Genomic DNA, 15,978 nt, shown 5'->3' with positions numbered 1-15,978 from the left:
AGGTGGGGTTTATGGGGGCAGGACGCCAAGGGTATTAAATTATGGCGGTGGGGTTATTTTCGGAAGAGAGAAATCTGAAACGCAGACTACGTGCGATTGTGAGAGTAGCTTCCAGAGAAAGAGTTTCGGAAATTACTTGGCCTCCAAGCATTAGGACTCTGGCTGGACGATTGTTGATGGACGATTCTGCCCCTCACCTTCTGGATTTTGACTAAAAAGTCCACAGACGACTTGAATTGAAATATCAAAGTGGATCGGTTACCGCTTACCACGTTTCATAAAGTTCGGGCGTTTTTATTTTTCGATTTCCATTGCATTTTATGATGACACAAATCTCTAATTTACTTTTAAAAAGTAAATTGTTTTATTAATTGAACTATGTTAGTTGTTTCATAAATTTTAGGAGTTGATAGTCCATATTTTTATATCATTAAAAACAATTTTTCATTTGTTTCATTATATGTATTTTTTAGGATAGTTTGGGAAGTTAATTCTATTGCCCAATATTTACATGATATCAAACGACAAAACCAAAGTACTTTCCAATAGAGTATCAAATAAATAATCATTTTCACACGAGAACCAATATAGGTATTTTTCTTTTTGAAATCGTGTGTAACTAAACAAACGGTAGCTTTACCATAATTTTAAAAGTTAAAAGGAAAACAGAAAGTGGAAATATTGGCAACCAAAAAAAAGGTGTAAATATTGCAATGGCTAAAAGCCCCTTTTCTTTTCTAAAAATGCAAATGTACTGAACCACATTACGAGATGAAATATAGATGCATTCCGCGTAGAATTGAATTCGGACAGTGCTAGTTAAGTTTATTGCTGTCAAATTTCCCATTTTCACTAATATACTTTTGAGGCGTCGGATTCAGAGATGCACACTTAGGTAAAATCTTGGAATATGAACCACAGAAGAAATTGCATGGAAAAAGAAGCTTAATTTCAACTTAGCTTCGCTTCATTTTGTAACGCGGAAAACTTTAAAAAAAATAACAAAAAAAATTACATTTTCACTTATTATAAAGAAAAATTACTCTCCTGTTTGAATAGACAATCATGCGTAGTGTAATATTAATAAAATTAGGGGTATTGGCTTGTAAATGCTCGAATTTTTTCCATTTTCAGGTTTTGCACCCCAATTTTAAAATCTATCTATAAATATTTGAATTTTGTATTATTTTTTATTTTCAACCCAACAAATTTTTACCCTCAAATCGTTATTGACATGACGGCCAAATTGAGAGAAAAGTTTGAAATGCATAATAAGGCAGATAAATTTATTGTCAATGTAAAATCTAGAATATGTAATTGTAGGATTGAAGATGTGGGGGTAAAAATTCACCTGATGCAAAATTAGAAAGAATACAAAAGTCAGGTACTTATAAATAAATTTTAAAATTGGAGTACAAAATCAGAAATGAGAAAAGTTCAAGTATTTACAAATCAATACTCATAAAATTATGGATATGTCATGGGATACGGACTTTGATCCGGATCTTAATCTGTCTTACTCTCACAACAAATTGTAATATAAGTAGCAAACTGAGAGAAGACAATTTTACGATCACTGAAGCAACAAATTAGCGAGAAAGTATCAACCGGTAGAATTTTTGAACATAAATAAGCTTGTCAGAAATCGCACATCAATTGCTTTGGAATTTACTTTAGGTACAAAAATCAGGATCTTTTTCCACTACATTAAACATCTAAATATTGTTCAAATTCGGTATAAATCAGTTGAAGAATTACAGGGGATCAACACAAGCTAAAGTAACAAGTCAGAGAGGTCCAAGAAATTCTACAGTCAATACCTGACCAAACATGAGATACTATTTCAAATAGATATTCCTAACTATCATAAATCAAGAGATTTCAACATTCAAAGGTTCTATCTAACTTGTTCGGTTAAAACTGAATAGTAGGGCCACATAACAAAAATTTGGAGGCATAACTTAAAAGGGAAGTAGCAAGACTAGATTTAGAAGAAGCATTTAAATGGATCTTTAATGCAAAAAGAAAATCTGGATGACCTTTAGTCCATATTAACTGTTGTGTAGACCAAGAAAGAATTTGGTTTTTGTGTAGCTGGACATCAAAGCTTTCCCAAGCGTGGTTGGTTGAGATAATGCTAATTCTGTATGGTTGAGAATCATGCCTGTGCAGTGTGCAGAAACTATTCCTGTAACAAAAGAAAATTATAACATAGGAGTATCAAATTATGGCTCTTAAGAATCAAGAGCTAATAGTGTGCATGCCCCTTCGGGAAATAGAAATTCAACATCTTGAACATTTGGTCATTTCAACCAGCTTCGTTAAGGTGTAAACGCAGAAAAATCACTTTTGAGAATAATGATACTTTCGTTTTTAACTAATTCAATGGATAGGTACCTAATGAGAAGAAACAATAGCATGAGAACTGAGTGAACAATAAAGTTACCTTGCTGCATCAAGCAAACTTCTAGCTATGTTCTTCCTCCTGTTAGAAGGAGACACCCAAATGGCTCTAATACCGCAAAGAGCTGGTACAGCCTCATTCTTGCACAAAATCGTTCCATCATGGGTTCCGTCTTCTGGATGTTTGGCATGTTCCCTTTTTATGACTTCCCTCTGGAGACTAACACCACCAAATTGAAGAATGGAAGAGGTCCTCTTTTTTTCCTTGGCAGGAAAGTTACTTTTTTCAACCAATGAGCTTGGGAGTAACTTGTAGGCCATTTTTATTGGCTCGGCAACTAGACATCCAGATACTCTTTGTGATGAAATAAATAGATATACCTGCTATCATGCAAAATGCATAAGTTTCATGCTACTTGCAAACTAGAAGCCATGAAGTTAATTCACAATTGTATAAGATGTTTGAGATTCTAATTTACAAGTAGAAGTTGGCAATGAGAAGAAAATTGAGGAATTTGATTTTTGGGGTTAAGGAAAGATAAATTAATAAAAAAGCAATTATTATTCTTGATGCTTGCGCAATAACCAATTCTGAATGTCATGAAGAATTCAAGTATCCAAGAGTATCATATATTTTGGGTACCTTACACTGCTTATTAAGTATCCACCCCTCCCCAAGCTCTGTTTCAATCATCTGCACAACATCCTCAACCTGCATTGATATTGATCAACCATTAGATCTCCCCGAAAAGAAGAGTGAAGCGAAGTTGTTCATCAAATATAAAGCTCTCTAACCATCCAGTACCTTTTTTAACTGAGCAGGAGGATCACCATCTTGCACCAAGATTATGCGCCCCTTGTCAAGTTCATCTATAACTCTTTCATTGCGCCAACCCTAAATATTTCATTTATTAAACACAAACATAGAAGGCAAGAATATAGTATTGATTAACTAACAGCATAAGTAAAGAAACACAAATTACTACCTTAAAAGGTAATCCAAGGGTGTAGTTCTTGTGAATTGTTTTGTGGACCTTTTCATCAACTTCATCACCAGGAGCATACTTGAAACTACACACTTTACACGTATGAAATAGAAAATCCGACTGTCCAACTTCCAAGAATAGCTGTGCATACTTTCTCTTCTTATTCAAAATTTTGCAACTCTTGCCTTGCTCCAATTTGGGAAGCTTGTCCTCAAGATCATGTCCATTGGATGTTTCTCTATTCAATCCACAATCAATTGAAAATGTTGAGCATCGACATAGTCAAGAAAGTACTAACAGCATGAAACATGCGAAGTCTAAGTAAATAAATCAATATATTGATCTGCATTTTTGTTGATCATAGTGGGCATTGCTTAACATCTAAACTACCTGCCCAATATAACCTAACACAGAGAATAAATATGCTAAAACTGCAAGAGAGCAAAAGCTAATCAGATCGATCTAAAATTTCTGCATAGTACATAAATCTGAAATTCCAACTCATAAAAGCATTCACACACTCATTCACTTCCCCAATCCCCCAACAGACTAACCAGTAACAAGGTAACAAACACAATCTATAACGCAGTTACACAAACAACAGGTTAATCGAAATATGCACTAAGACGAGATCAATTCAAGCGATAGATAAGCAAACGACGAGAATTACCCTTCTGGATCAGAACGTGCGTGTTTATAGCAGACGTCGGATTCTGGTTCTGTGGTTGATTCTCCGGCAACAGCGGAAAATGGAGACGATTCCGGTAAGTTAGAAGGCGACGGCTTGAAGAAGTCATTAATCTTTGGCTGCATCTCCGCCGATTTGAATCTATCTATTATACTAAAGGCAAGTTGTCTTCCGAAACTTTCCCGCTAAAAAACATCTCATATGCAATTTTTCACTTTTTATCTTCTTTTTTAGGCATTCAAAAAGTTTAATCATTCAATTTTTCTCGTTTTATTTAAAAAACTTCACACTGACATAATAATTTCCATTAAATAATTTTTTGAGGTATTCAAAAAGGCCATGATTTTATTTGGAATTTCAAAAGTTTCACAAGATGTAAAACTCAAATATTAATGCTGGAGATTCATCTCTATATATAGATTTTTCATTTTTGTTGTTTCTGATTCACTTAGTTTTTTTGTACATACACATTAGTCGATGCATCGCTTACCACATTACATGTAATGGTGTTTTTTTTTCTATATTTGCAGTTCAACGTTGAAAATTTGTTTGAAATAGGCATTAAAGATTTGTATGGCAACATGTACTTCCAACACAACTTCAATTTTCAATCTGCTAGGAGTAAACAAGTATTAGCCGAGCATTTTTGTGCTGCACCAACACATCTTTTGGAAATAAAACCTTTAGGAAATAATTTAACAGCTTGCTGCTCAAGGTCGAACAAAATCAGTAAATATTAACAGCTTCTTTCCTCCATCAATAAATAAATACTATAAACTAAAAATCAAGGTTGATTTTGCTTCCATGCGTGTTTAATTTAATATACAAATATGCAGCGAGAAGGAACAAATTCAGAAAATGATTAAAAACAATTTTTTTTTTTTAAAAAAAAAAACCCCATCTACTGCTGCAGAGTATCGAACGGAGGAGGCGCGGCGAAACGACTGGATGCGCGTCGCGGTGGGAAGAAGGTGTAGTGAGGCGAAGCTGCTAGCGTCTGGCGGAGGCGCGCGGTGAGAGCGGTTGTGAACCGAAATTAGGGGATTTTGCCGTTCTTCTTCTATTTTGTCGTTCTTCTATTCTGTATTTTTGTTCTACGAAATGAAATTAGGGTCGCACGATAATTGTTGAATAGGGCATGTTTCTTTTTTTTGTCTAATATTTAATTATTAGACTATAATATTCTTTTATCTAATTATCTACTTAAATATATAAATTTCTCCCTATATATATATATATTGCATTATACTTGGATCAATTTTATTATGATAGTTTAGGAATCAATGAAATATTTGTATATTTTACATGCCACCATAAAAATCAATGATAAGATTTTTGAATCAAATTAAAAAGAAAAGTCTTAATAAACCTATCTGAATTAAGATTTAATAGATATATCAAGATTTAATATTAAATGTAAAATTATCAAAATACCCCTAACACTTTTTGAAATTTTCAGTGGGGCCCAGTGCCCCCACTGCCCCCCCCCCGGCTACGTCAATGAGTAATAGTATTTTTAAAAAAATTATACTCCCTCCGTCCACAAAATAGTGCCTCATTTGGATGTTGGCACGGGTATTATCGAATTAATTCTCCATGTCTTCATCATAAAAATAACAGTATAAGTTAAACATTTTCTAATGCCTTCCAATTTCGATTTGGTCCATCGATAGTATTTTCTGGTCTTAAACTTGGTAATCACTAATCAACGTATAAAATATGTTGATAACTGACAACTATATAACCATCACTTTATAGTATCCGGGCAAAACAAAAATTAGTGCACATATGCACTGACACAAAAACTAGTGCAATTACAATAGTTCAATTAAAATCAAGATATGCACATACGAAAGGGGAAGGTCATGGCATCTGCTAAACGATGAAAAGTATCTGAGATGTCAAGTATCCGATTTGCATTCAACTGACGCCTCGGCCTCAGTCCTTGAGGCGGTGGACGAACCTCTGCTTCCATTGGGCATGTCTTCCTTCTCCTTGTTGATCGAGAATTCTGGGAGAGAGAACTATGATGTATAACAAGAAGAAAAACTTCACCGAGAGAAATGCAGAGAGACAGATGTTTAAATATCAAATGAAAAAGGATTGAGGTAGCAATAGAGACGTTTAAAACCCATCATAATGAAGAATTTCATAAACTACAGATGAGATCGGGACAAGAAATACAAACACACCTTAACGTTGATGCAGCAGAACCCGCTCCTTCCTCATGAAATTCATTCTACTGTAAATAAACAACAGTAGAAGGAACTAGGCTGGGAGAATTTAGTCAGAAGATGGTACTTTTTTCACTTCTCCAAAGTCACGGCTATACCGCCACTTCATTATTGGTGATTGCTCTCAATTGGTCGTATGCCCTCTCAATGTTATGCCTTCCCTCCAAAGTCATCTTTGGCCCTTCACAAGTCTGTTAACAAGTAAAAAGACATAATTATGGTGTAATAAATATAGGGAGCGTTTACTTTGCATGATTGAGTATTTTTATCCTCAAGAGTAAAATTACTCCAATCTCACCTTTCAATGGGATAAGAATCAAAACAAAACTAGCTTAAATGATAAAAATAATTAAGAGCCTTGGAATATCCCAAAGTTTCAATCCATCAAAGTAAACAAATGATTAGCATTACTATTTTTATCTATCAAGGTTAATCCTTCAAAGTAAATGCCCCCATAGGGTTTTGGGATGGAAAAGTAAAGCTAGTGATTTAACATTTTATGGGAATTTCGTACACTTAATTTAGATTGAAGCGACACTCTTACCAGTAAGTTGAGCATATTTTGTAACAGAGTCTCCATCTCACTCTTGCATGACTGTAGAATCTGACAGACCTTGGTATCTTTATACATGAGAAGAAGTACCGAGGCAATGCGAGATATTGTAGTCGAACGATCAACTGAGGAACTAGCCTCAGATACCCAAGAGCCCATCACATTTAGCACAAGACTTAATAACCGTTCGCTCCCATAAATCAGATAAAAGGAAGGTAGTAAGTAATATTGCCTTCTTTTTACACTGACGACAGACATTGAATCTTGATCATCTTCCCGAACATTCTGCATCAAAAAGACAGATTTTAACTAATACATGGCAAAAGTAACTAAATAAATTGATGATGCCAAAAGAAAAGTACTCACAGATAACACGCTGGTCATGTACTGTGGAAGAACATGGCTCATACTCACAACACTCTGATTCGAAAGTCTTGATGGCTTCGAGTCAAGTGTAAGAAGCAATCTGACAAAGGCGCACTTATTGTCCATAGGTATATCTGAACACTGATAGATATTAATCAGATATAAAAAGTTATTTTCGCCTATTGGTTCAAGAGATGTGCATGGATATTATAAGAACTGAGCTGATATGATCTATATGCAGGGAGTTCGAAGAACATAATCAACTTGGGAAGTAACCAAAGAGGATTAACATACAATCTGATCAACAATTATCTTCTCCAGCATTTGCAAGACAAGATTATCATCACCAATCTGTGACAAAGATGAACAGACAATTCTAGTAACATTCTTAAATGTCTTCCAGTTTGATTTCCCATCACACTTGGCAGCTGGATCTGCAAAGTAATGACAAATAACAAACATAAGAAGCATATACAACAATTTCAGGCAAAGAAAGATGATTTCTCTTTCTCCAGCAATATACATCACAATTAAAAAAAACAATTTCACGTCCCAAATGCTACTCCCAGCAAAATTAGTTACCTGGATAAACACGAAACCGTGAGAGTAAAGTGACATGGAAACTTGCATAGTCTGCTACCAGGATATGCCCAGCTCTAAAGGAAGATTGCAGAACTTCAAAGATACGGAAAATGAAGACCGGCTCAACATCATCACCTGTGGTATATGACAAAGCAAATATACAGATTATTTATAATATTCAACAATCATAGTTTTGCCCAACATCTATATTACTACAATGTCTTCCTTCAGATAAATAAAGCAACAAGACTTTTTTTCTTCTTCAACAGGATTAGCAAACAAAGCTATTTAACTTGCTGTGAGATGGTTATTAGCATTGGGCCACCTCACCCAACTTTCTGCTACATAAAAGAGGAGAACGAGCAAGAGAACATTACCAGCACAATTTAAAGAAACAGTTAATAAATGAAGTCCTACGATACTTACATAAGCAACATGAAACAAGTGACTGCAGAAGCAGGGAGTCCATGAAAGAGAAATAATAAAGGCAACAAATGGCAAGCTCCTTAATATCTCCTGCAAGCCTTACGAAGGGACCAAAGCATATGTCTACAAAGCAAAGCACTACATTCAGCACATGGAAAATAGTAAAGAAAGTATGAAGAACGGGTACAAGTGTATACCATTCTCAACTAGTTTGCAGAAGAAATCTCCAAATCTAAACTGCAAAGTGTCAAACTCTTGAGAGAATGGAGAGTCAACTGAAGCAAACTGCCCTACATCCAAAAGAAGTCGTAACACAGCCTGCAAAAGAACAATTACTGATAAAGGATTCTGTACTGAAAATATAGCTCATCAGTAGAAGCATTCAGGAGAAAAATACTAAAACTACCTTGGAACATGTGGGGCTTTTGTCATCTAACGAAATCAACAGTGAAGGAAGATCCTGTATCCAATTGATCTGATAGTATAACAAAGTGGGGTCGCTCTCATCAAGGTAAAGTGAGCTCCTTTCCTGTTCCACCAACAAATTTAGGCCCATATTTTCTAGATATATAATACTTTGTTGAGGCAAATAATTAATTTCTACAGCATTGAGTCCACCATTAACTCCTAGCCATAGCGTGACTAATTACTCTAGCGTAATCATTTTGAGAAATATAAGTCACCTATGTTGACAGACAACCTGATCCAAACTTTATATATAGATAAAGTAGCCAGAGATACTAGATCACATTGAATGGGTAGCAATTTAACATTAGGTCTTCAAAATTTCGTAGATCAGCTTTGGTTGTATTATTATAAATATCTCCTTGCATCGCTTTAGGTCCACGAGTGTTGATCATCACTGTTATCATACTTGCATGGGTATGGTTTTGAAAAATATATCACATCAGGAATCTTAATTACATGCAAGCACAATATTGTTTAGAGAGAGAGAGAGAGTTAAAATCTTACAGGAGCGAGCATTTCTTCGATTGCAACAATGCAAGCTAATTTCATTGAGGACTCTGGACTGGAGTTCTTGAAAACCTCAGTAAAAGCCTGCAATGATACATGAGGGTAAAAACTTGAGAATTACAATGATAAATAGGTAAAAAAAAATATTAAAAAAAATAAATAAAACCTCTGTTTTAACAAAAAGTACCTGAAGGATACGAGACCTCCAACTACCAGAGATTTGCATTACTAATTTTGGAATGTATGGTATAAGTGGAAGCAAGTCTTTCTCATGGACCACTTTGCCCAATTGCATCTGCATATATATTTCCAATTATCACCAAGAGCATAGAGCTAGAAACCCTTTAAAAATCAAGCACAGACAATAGTTTATACAAAGGGCCATTTTGCAAGTTGTCAGAAACAAGCAGCAGTAGCATTAATGAAACAAAAGTGATAATCAAATAAACCAGCTAATTTCTATTATTACTTGGTTTTTGGGAATACCAGGTAGAGATTATAGTTATATATGTAAGGGGAAATAATAGGAGTCAAAGCAAACCTTTGTAGCCAGTGAGCTTTCGATGAATTCCAAAACCTTGTCGAACAAAACAGAGGGAGCATTCTCCCAGTTTTTCAACTGCAAAAATATTTTGGTAATTGTTGTATTCAGCATGGATATTCGCCGATAATCCTGCAAAGCACCAAATAAAAAAAACAAGAGACTTGACTCGTAAGCGATCAAGAAACAGCATCTTCAGTAATTCTAACTACTGAATAAAAAGCAAGTAGGTGATCCTAATCAATTCCATTTATGAAATAGATGCAGAAATAAACAATAAACTGATGAGACAAAGATATACATAAAAGTGTACAGATTTCGCAGACAATTGGTATTGAGTTGCTGCACCAATTTCGGCCAACATATTGAATTAGTGAGAGTCAGTCTAAGAAGATTTAATCTATAAACACACCTTGCATGAACAATTCTATCCTGCAGAAAATCACATCTGGGACTCTGGGGAAATCTGAAATCACTATTATACTACCAAGGAATAAGGTCAACATACCTTTCGCGTAAGATTAACTAGGTTGAGAGGATAGACGTCCCATAACTTCTTTAATATCATCGGCGGTAGTAACTTATTGTATGCGGTTAAACTGGGCTTCCCACAAAATGGAAGAATCTTTGGATCTGATTCACTTCCACGAATCCCGCCAACCAAAACTTTGACTATGATTTCTATACTCTGAAGTAAAAACTGCATACAATCACATGATTGTAGATCTAATTGGGAGGCGCTATGCATCAATGGCATGAAATCATGGAAACAACCAACTAAAATGGGCAAAAGATCCTTTAATTGCCTGGTAAAATCCAGAAGCCCTGCCAAATATGAAATCAAATTAAGTGTCTGAGTAGCTTTTTCTCCAAACTAAGAATTGAAGGGGAAGTCTTTTCCAGAGTGGACCGAGCACAACCAGAATTTGCCAGAGAACAACCAGAATTTTTAATGTATACACCCAATATGAGATATCTAAAGTTAGATTAATATCACAGGAAAGCACTTAAAACAGACATTATCTATACTACGGGCACATGATACTCTTAGTTTATCCATCATTCAGAGCAAACATCTCTATTTCTTTTAGCAGATGCATCAACAAACATTGGAAGATAAAAAAGCACCTGCTGGAAGTAAAATGTTTCTGGAACTCACCAATTGGTTCTCTTGCAATCTCAGGCTCAAAAGCATGAAGAATTTCAGGAGCTGGAATATCCTGCAAGGATCAATCAAGATTAACTATATAAAATACAGCTGAGAAAGAAAAAACAATCACACTGTTAAGCAGACAAAACTAATGAAATATAGCCAAAAATGCATTAAGGTGACAGACTTTAGAAGCTACAATGATATACTCCCTCCGTCCCATAAGACTGCACTTTTTGCCATTTCGGTACGTTCCACAAGAGTGTGCACTTATCTTTTTTGGACACTACCCCATCCCAAACCCCTTATTTTTTACCCCTAATTTATCAACCTATTTACAACTTTACCACACATGGCCCACCATAAATCTCTTACTTTTTATCTCACTATCATAACACTACAATAAAAAGTGGGTCCCTTCTTCCACTCTTAACACACTCACATAACATTTATTAAAACCTGTGCGACCAACAATCATGCCAACTCTTATGGGACAGAGGGAGTATAATACAATATACCCCATCCCTTTTAACAGATCAAATAGTCACAGACACACATTTATTTTTAGAGAAACAACATGCTAGTATGCAAAAGAAAAAAAAAGCACAAGAAACAAAGCAACAGGAAGGGGTCTAAAGATAATGCTTGTGACTTCTCCTACGGGCAGTCGTCCGTCGTCGTAAAGTAGTTCCAAGAAGCTTTCGGGAAGAGGTAGATAATTTGATAAGCCAACACACCGTTCATGTAAAGTCACCAAAATTGATCCCCCTCTCATAAGTTCAGGATGTAGTAGCAGGAAATAAAGACATTCTATAGCATCAGAATCTGCACTCAAGTAACTTTATCTGACAGGGAAAATTAGCACATTATTACTACTACTAGAGATGCCACATAAAAGTTGATTTAGATTTTTAAGGGCTAAAGCTATAGCAGGATTGAATGAAAGCCCTTTTCACATAGTATTAGAATAGGCAATGGGACTATGATAGAACTTTCCTACAAAACATTAGTACAATTTAGAAATTAGGAAATCCAAAATTTGCAAGTAACATTGATTCACCAGAAAATACATTTTCAGTATATTTAGATTTTTAACAGCTAAAGCTATAAAGGATTGAATTAAAGCCCTCTACACATAGTACTAGAATAGGCAATGGGACCATGATAGAACATTCCTTCAAAACACTAGTACAATTTAGAAATTAGGACATCCAAAATTTGCATGCAACATTGATTCACCAGACAATACATTTTTAGCTGCTGAGAGGTCTCTGTCTTCACATGGCAATAGTGATAAGCAGCGAATCAATCCAGATAGAATGGTCTTTAATTTGCCCTTGTCCTCTAAAAACTGGTTCTTCCGTAGGAAATTTTCATAGTTATGGAGAACCTGCAGAGATTATCCGATATTTCATATTAGATGATCATGATAATCTTAAACAAATCGATGATCACAATGGAAAAAGATTTGAAAATTGGCCCGAAATTCCATCAGAGTTTAGTTTCCATGTAATAGTGGAGCATAAAAAATAGTTAGATGGGAACAAAATGACTCCGCCGATATCTACTACTCCATATCACTAGAGATGAGATTAGATTTAGTATGTATCTAATCAAGAAACAGTTAGATAGGTAATAGTATGTATTTAAGAATGTACAAAACTCTCTTGAAAGATGCAAACACATGACGGATTAAATGCAACAAGTATCCAACTGCCAAGGAAATAAAACAATAAGCTTACCTTTTCAGCATAAAAGGGAAACGAAGAAGGGTGGAACTGGACAACAAGGTCGATAAATTTGAAAGCCATCAAACGCACATCAAGTGCTAAGTGGGCCATAGCATTAAAAACATATAACATCATCAAAGAAACAAATGGTCCTTGGCTGTCCTGTAAGAGCCATAACATAATATCAACTAAAGCAACAACTCAGCTTTCAACTTGAAAACATCTGGAAGATGTCAGTCTTCAAAATAATAATCAACTGTTATTCCGTACAGATTTAAAGCCAAGAAATAAGTTAAGAACTTCATAGAATAAATATTACACAACAACCAGAAATACCTTTGTACCACCAGGGAAAATTACTGACTTAAAAAGTTGATAAAGTGTTTCGCGGACCGATTCATCATCATCACCAATTCGTTCACGAAGTTTTTCCACAACAGCAAGTTTATGTAACTTCAGCTCATCGGGGTTGTTAAGGAATATATCTTTGATACCATGCAGTGCATCTGTGAAAAGGAAACCCACGTTAAAATGCAAAGCACAAAGTGAAAACAAAGACATCAAACAGGAAGGGATACATTATTAAATGATCTTACTCATTTAAGCATCATATGAAGACATCGCTATTGAAATGTATCTTCATATAGATGGACTTATCAGCAGAATTCATATATATTAATCAAATATGTTCAAGTACCTCATTGAATGTAATATAATAACTGAGAGGAAAAAGGCCCGACCTTTACGAGATTTAGCATTATGATGGCTTGTCTGCTGAAGAAGCTCCTTCAGTGTTAACCCTCTTTTGCTGGTTGCTAAACCCGCCCTTTCAGACGCTATACTTTGCTCCGGAAGAACTATCGCTTTAGATTTTATTTCGGTGTTAGTAGCATTCTTCGGAGGCGGCAATTTCCGGCCGATTTTCCGCTTAAATTTCTGCGAGAAAACAATTTCAAAATCTTGAGAATAAATTCACAATCAATCATTTTGACCAAGAAACATTACTTGCACCGAGTAAAGAATTTCAGTTCATTACTTTGAAATCCACCCCGCCTCTTTTGGATTTCTTCGATTGGGATTTCGGTTTCACCATGGTTGACCTTCTTCAGCCTGATACCTAACGAAGTTCAGACACGAGTGAAAAGTTGTGTAGCTCAATCGTCGAAGAACTAATCAACAGAAATCCTAAATTCATGAATTAGGGTTTAAGGTTTTAAGCAATATGGGTTGGGAGGGAATGAGAAAAGTGGCGGTTATTTGTTTAACGGCGTTAACTGGGAATAGGATTTAGAAGCTGGGCCTTTTCTAGCCCGTTAAGACCAACCCAATAAATTATCCACTTAAATGGAGTAACATTTTCTAATGGACTCTAGTGAAAAATTGTATATTCCCGTACAAAAACAAGTCACATGCATAAGTGATTTTTTACTATTTTATTTTCATAACTGATTACCCTCGGATTAATTAATCTAACTATGCCTTTCAAGGACAAAATAATTTTAATCTATATTTTTACTTATTATATATAGGTCCCTGTTACATTTATTTTTGTAGTTAAGTCCTTGCATTTTCTTTTCTAAAATTAAGACATTGCACGTTTGTTTGTGTAAATACACATTTTTGTATTTCAATTTGATAAAATACAAAACGCGTTACAAAGATAATTTGATAGACATGAAGATAGATTTATGCGGGTTTCAATCTCTTGTTGATCCTCTGATTCTTCTCTTCCATTTGATTCTCGAACAATCTCAAAGGTTCTTGAAATGTTTGATTTGATAACGTCAATCCAAAGGACTCAAGTTATGATTTTGGGTTGAACGTCGAAGTTGATTTGAATAGAACTCTTGGAGATGTTTGAAGATTTGAATAGAACTCTTGGAAGACTTGAAGACTTGAATAGAACTCTTGGAGATGCTTGAAGATTTGAATAGAACTCTTCTAGCTCTTCAATCATTCACTTGATAGAATGCTCCTAGCTCTTCAATTCTCCACCACTTCAACTTGTGATTTGTGAGCACTCCAACACCCCTATTTATAGATGTAGGAGATGGGGTTTATGGGCTTTAGGGTTTAAGTGCTAATAGGCTCATTAATTCATTTATATTAAATATTAATTATATATCTATTTAATTTAGGAATAAAATCCTATTTAATAAAATAAAAAATATAATTAAATATTTAATTCATGAATTTATACGTGGCAAGATTTAATTGGACGACAATTTTAATTGTCCACGGTTTGCATTAAAATTTGGTCAATACAGTTTGAAGTTTTGTTTGATAAACAAGTGTTATATTGGTTTAATTTGGCACTTGGTCGATTTTCATATTAGTTTGATATATTTATGATTTAAAACATTATACTTACTATCATAATTGTATAAAGAATTCATAAAAGACCAACTCGATCCCCATCATTCTCCATTTCTCCTTCCCTTGACTTAAAAAAATGGCCACAAATATTTGGGTGAGGAATCACCAAGATAGTTTTGGATTCCTCCAAGTTCCAAGAGGTAATGCCCAAATAGCATTGATTCTAGAAAGATGTATAATTGTTTTTCTAAGTTTATCCAACCATCATAGATAGTCTTTTAAGATTGGAGGTAGGGATGTCAGTGGGTGGGTATTACCCGGACCAGAACCAGAACCGTTCATTATCCGTTGAGCTATAAAACAACGGTTCTGGTTCTGGTTCTCGGCCCGACCCATTTAGATCCGACCCGACTTGTTATGGGTCTGGTCCGACCCGGCATGTTTTGCCGCTAACCCACCACCACCCACCCCCCACCCTCCCTCCAATTTTTTTTTTTAATTTATTTTTAATTTTTCCTCCCCAATCCCACCCCAGCCCCGCCACCCCCACCCACCCTCCACCCCCCTCCAAATTTTTTTTTTATTTATTTTTTTAAAAATTTTTCCTCCCCAATCCCACCCCAGCCCTGCCACCCCCACCCACTCCAGCCCCGCCACCCCCACCCCACCCCACCCCACCCACCCCCCCCAACCCCCACCCTCCTTCCCCAAATTTTTTTTTATTTTTTTAAAATTTTTTCCTCTCCAATTCCACCCCAGCCCCCGCCACCCCCACCTACCCCACCCCCCCAAAAAAAATTTTAATTTTTTTTAAATTTTAAAAAAAATTAAAAAAAAATTGGGGGTGGGGGAGGTGGGGTGGCGGGGTGGGATTGGAGAGGAAAATTTTTTAAAAATAATAAAAAAAAATTATTTCGGAGGGGGTGGGTGGGGTGGGGGTGGCGGGGCTGGGGTGGGATTGGGGAGGAAAAATTTTTAAAAAATAATAAAAAAACAATTGGAGGGGGGTGGGGGTGTGTGGGGTGGGT

General features: G+C 35.5%; 2 protein-coding genes across 5 annotated transcripts; both read right to left on the bottom strand.

The window, feature by feature from the left end:
* Window positions 1-1,645: 1,645 nt before the first annotated feature.
* Window positions 1,646-5,134, bottom strand: LOC130997077 (protein CHROMOSOME TRANSMISSION FIDELITY 7-like). Its single transcript, XM_057922350.1, has 6 exons — window positions 4,060-5,134; window positions 3,390-3,627; window positions 3,209-3,298; window positions 3,047-3,115; window positions 2,447-2,784; window positions 1,646-2,188 (listed from the first exon to the last, which is right to left on the bottom strand). Exons 1-6 carry the CDS (start codon window positions 4,200-4,202, stop codon window positions 1,915-1,917), a joined length of 1,152 nt encoding a protein of 383 aa, XP_057778333.1. The 5' UTR covers window positions 4,203-5,134; the 3' UTR covers window positions 1,646-1,914.
* A 663-nt stretch (window positions 5,135-5,797) lies between these two features.
* On the bottom strand, window positions 5,798-13,910 carry LOC130997076 (uncharacterized). 4 transcript variants are annotated; one of them, XR_009092917.1, is made up of 19 exons: window positions 13,671-13,910; window positions 13,375-13,570; window positions 12,971-13,140; window positions 12,647-12,796; window positions 12,154-12,294; window positions 10,914-10,974; window positions 10,263-10,579; window positions 9,755-9,886; window positions 9,401-9,508; window positions 9,211-9,297; window positions 8,645-8,767; window positions 8,436-8,556; window positions 8,239-8,361; window positions 7,813-7,947; window positions 7,525-7,664; window positions 7,231-7,371; window positions 6,856-7,149; window positions 6,270-6,502; window positions 5,798-6,101 (listed from the first exon to the last, which is right to left on the bottom strand). XR_009092917.1 is itself a non-coding variant. In XM_057922348.1 (18 exons), the coding sequence occupies exons 1-18, from the start codon at window positions 13,725-13,727 to the stop codon at window positions 6,404-6,406; spliced, it is 2,595 nt and encodes an 864-aa protein (XP_057778331.1). In that variant the 5' UTR covers window positions 13,728-13,870; the 3' UTR covers window positions 5,798-6,403. The 4 variants fall into 4 exon arrangements, 2 of the variants coding, with proteins under 2 accessions (XP_057778331.1, XP_057778332.1); XR_009092918.1 differs by having other exon boundaries at window positions 5,798-6,088; XM_057922348.1 differs by having other exon boundaries at window positions 5,798-6,502; window positions 13,671-13,870.
* Window positions 13,911-15,978: the final 2,068 nt, after the last annotated feature.

The sequence above is a fragment of the Salvia miltiorrhiza genome, chromosome 8 (assembly GCF_028751815.1).
Source record: "Salvia miltiorrhiza cultivar Shanhuang (shh) chromosome 8, IMPLAD_Smil_shh, whole genome shotgun sequence".
Taxonomy (NCBI): Eukaryota; Viridiplantae; Streptophyta; class Magnoliopsida; order Lamiales; family Lamiaceae; genus Salvia; species Salvia miltiorrhiza.
This window is presented reverse-complemented; position numbering and strand designations above follow the sequence as displayed.

Excerpts from the sequence above, each read along its gene's own strand:
- LOC130997077 (XM_057922350.1), bottom strand. The coding sequence starts at position 4,202 with ATGCAGCCAAAGATTAATGACTTCTTCAAGCCGTCGCCTTCTAACTTA. Across the intron at positions 3,628-4,059 it reads GCACGTTCTGATCCAGAAGG|AGAAACATCCAATGGACATG; the intron begins GTAATTCTCGTC and ends TGGATTGAATAG. Across the intron at positions 3,299-3,389 it reads CCCTTGGATTACCTTTTAAG|GGTTGGCGCAATGAAAGAGT; the intron begins GTAGTAATTTGT and ends TGAAATATTTAG.
- LOC130997076 (XM_057922348.1), bottom strand. The coding sequence starts at position 13,727 with ATGGTGAAACCGAAATCCCAATCGAAGAAATCCAAAAGAGGCGGGGTG. Across the intron at positions 8,362-8,435 it reads CTGCAAACTAGTTGAGAATG|ACATATGCTTTGGTCCCTTC; the intron begins GTATACACTTGT and ends TTTGCTTTGTAG. Across the intron at positions 7,665-7,812 it reads ACGGTTTCGTGTTTATCCAG|ATCCAGCTGCCAAGTGTGAT; the intron begins GTAACTAATTTT and ends ATTACTTTGCAG.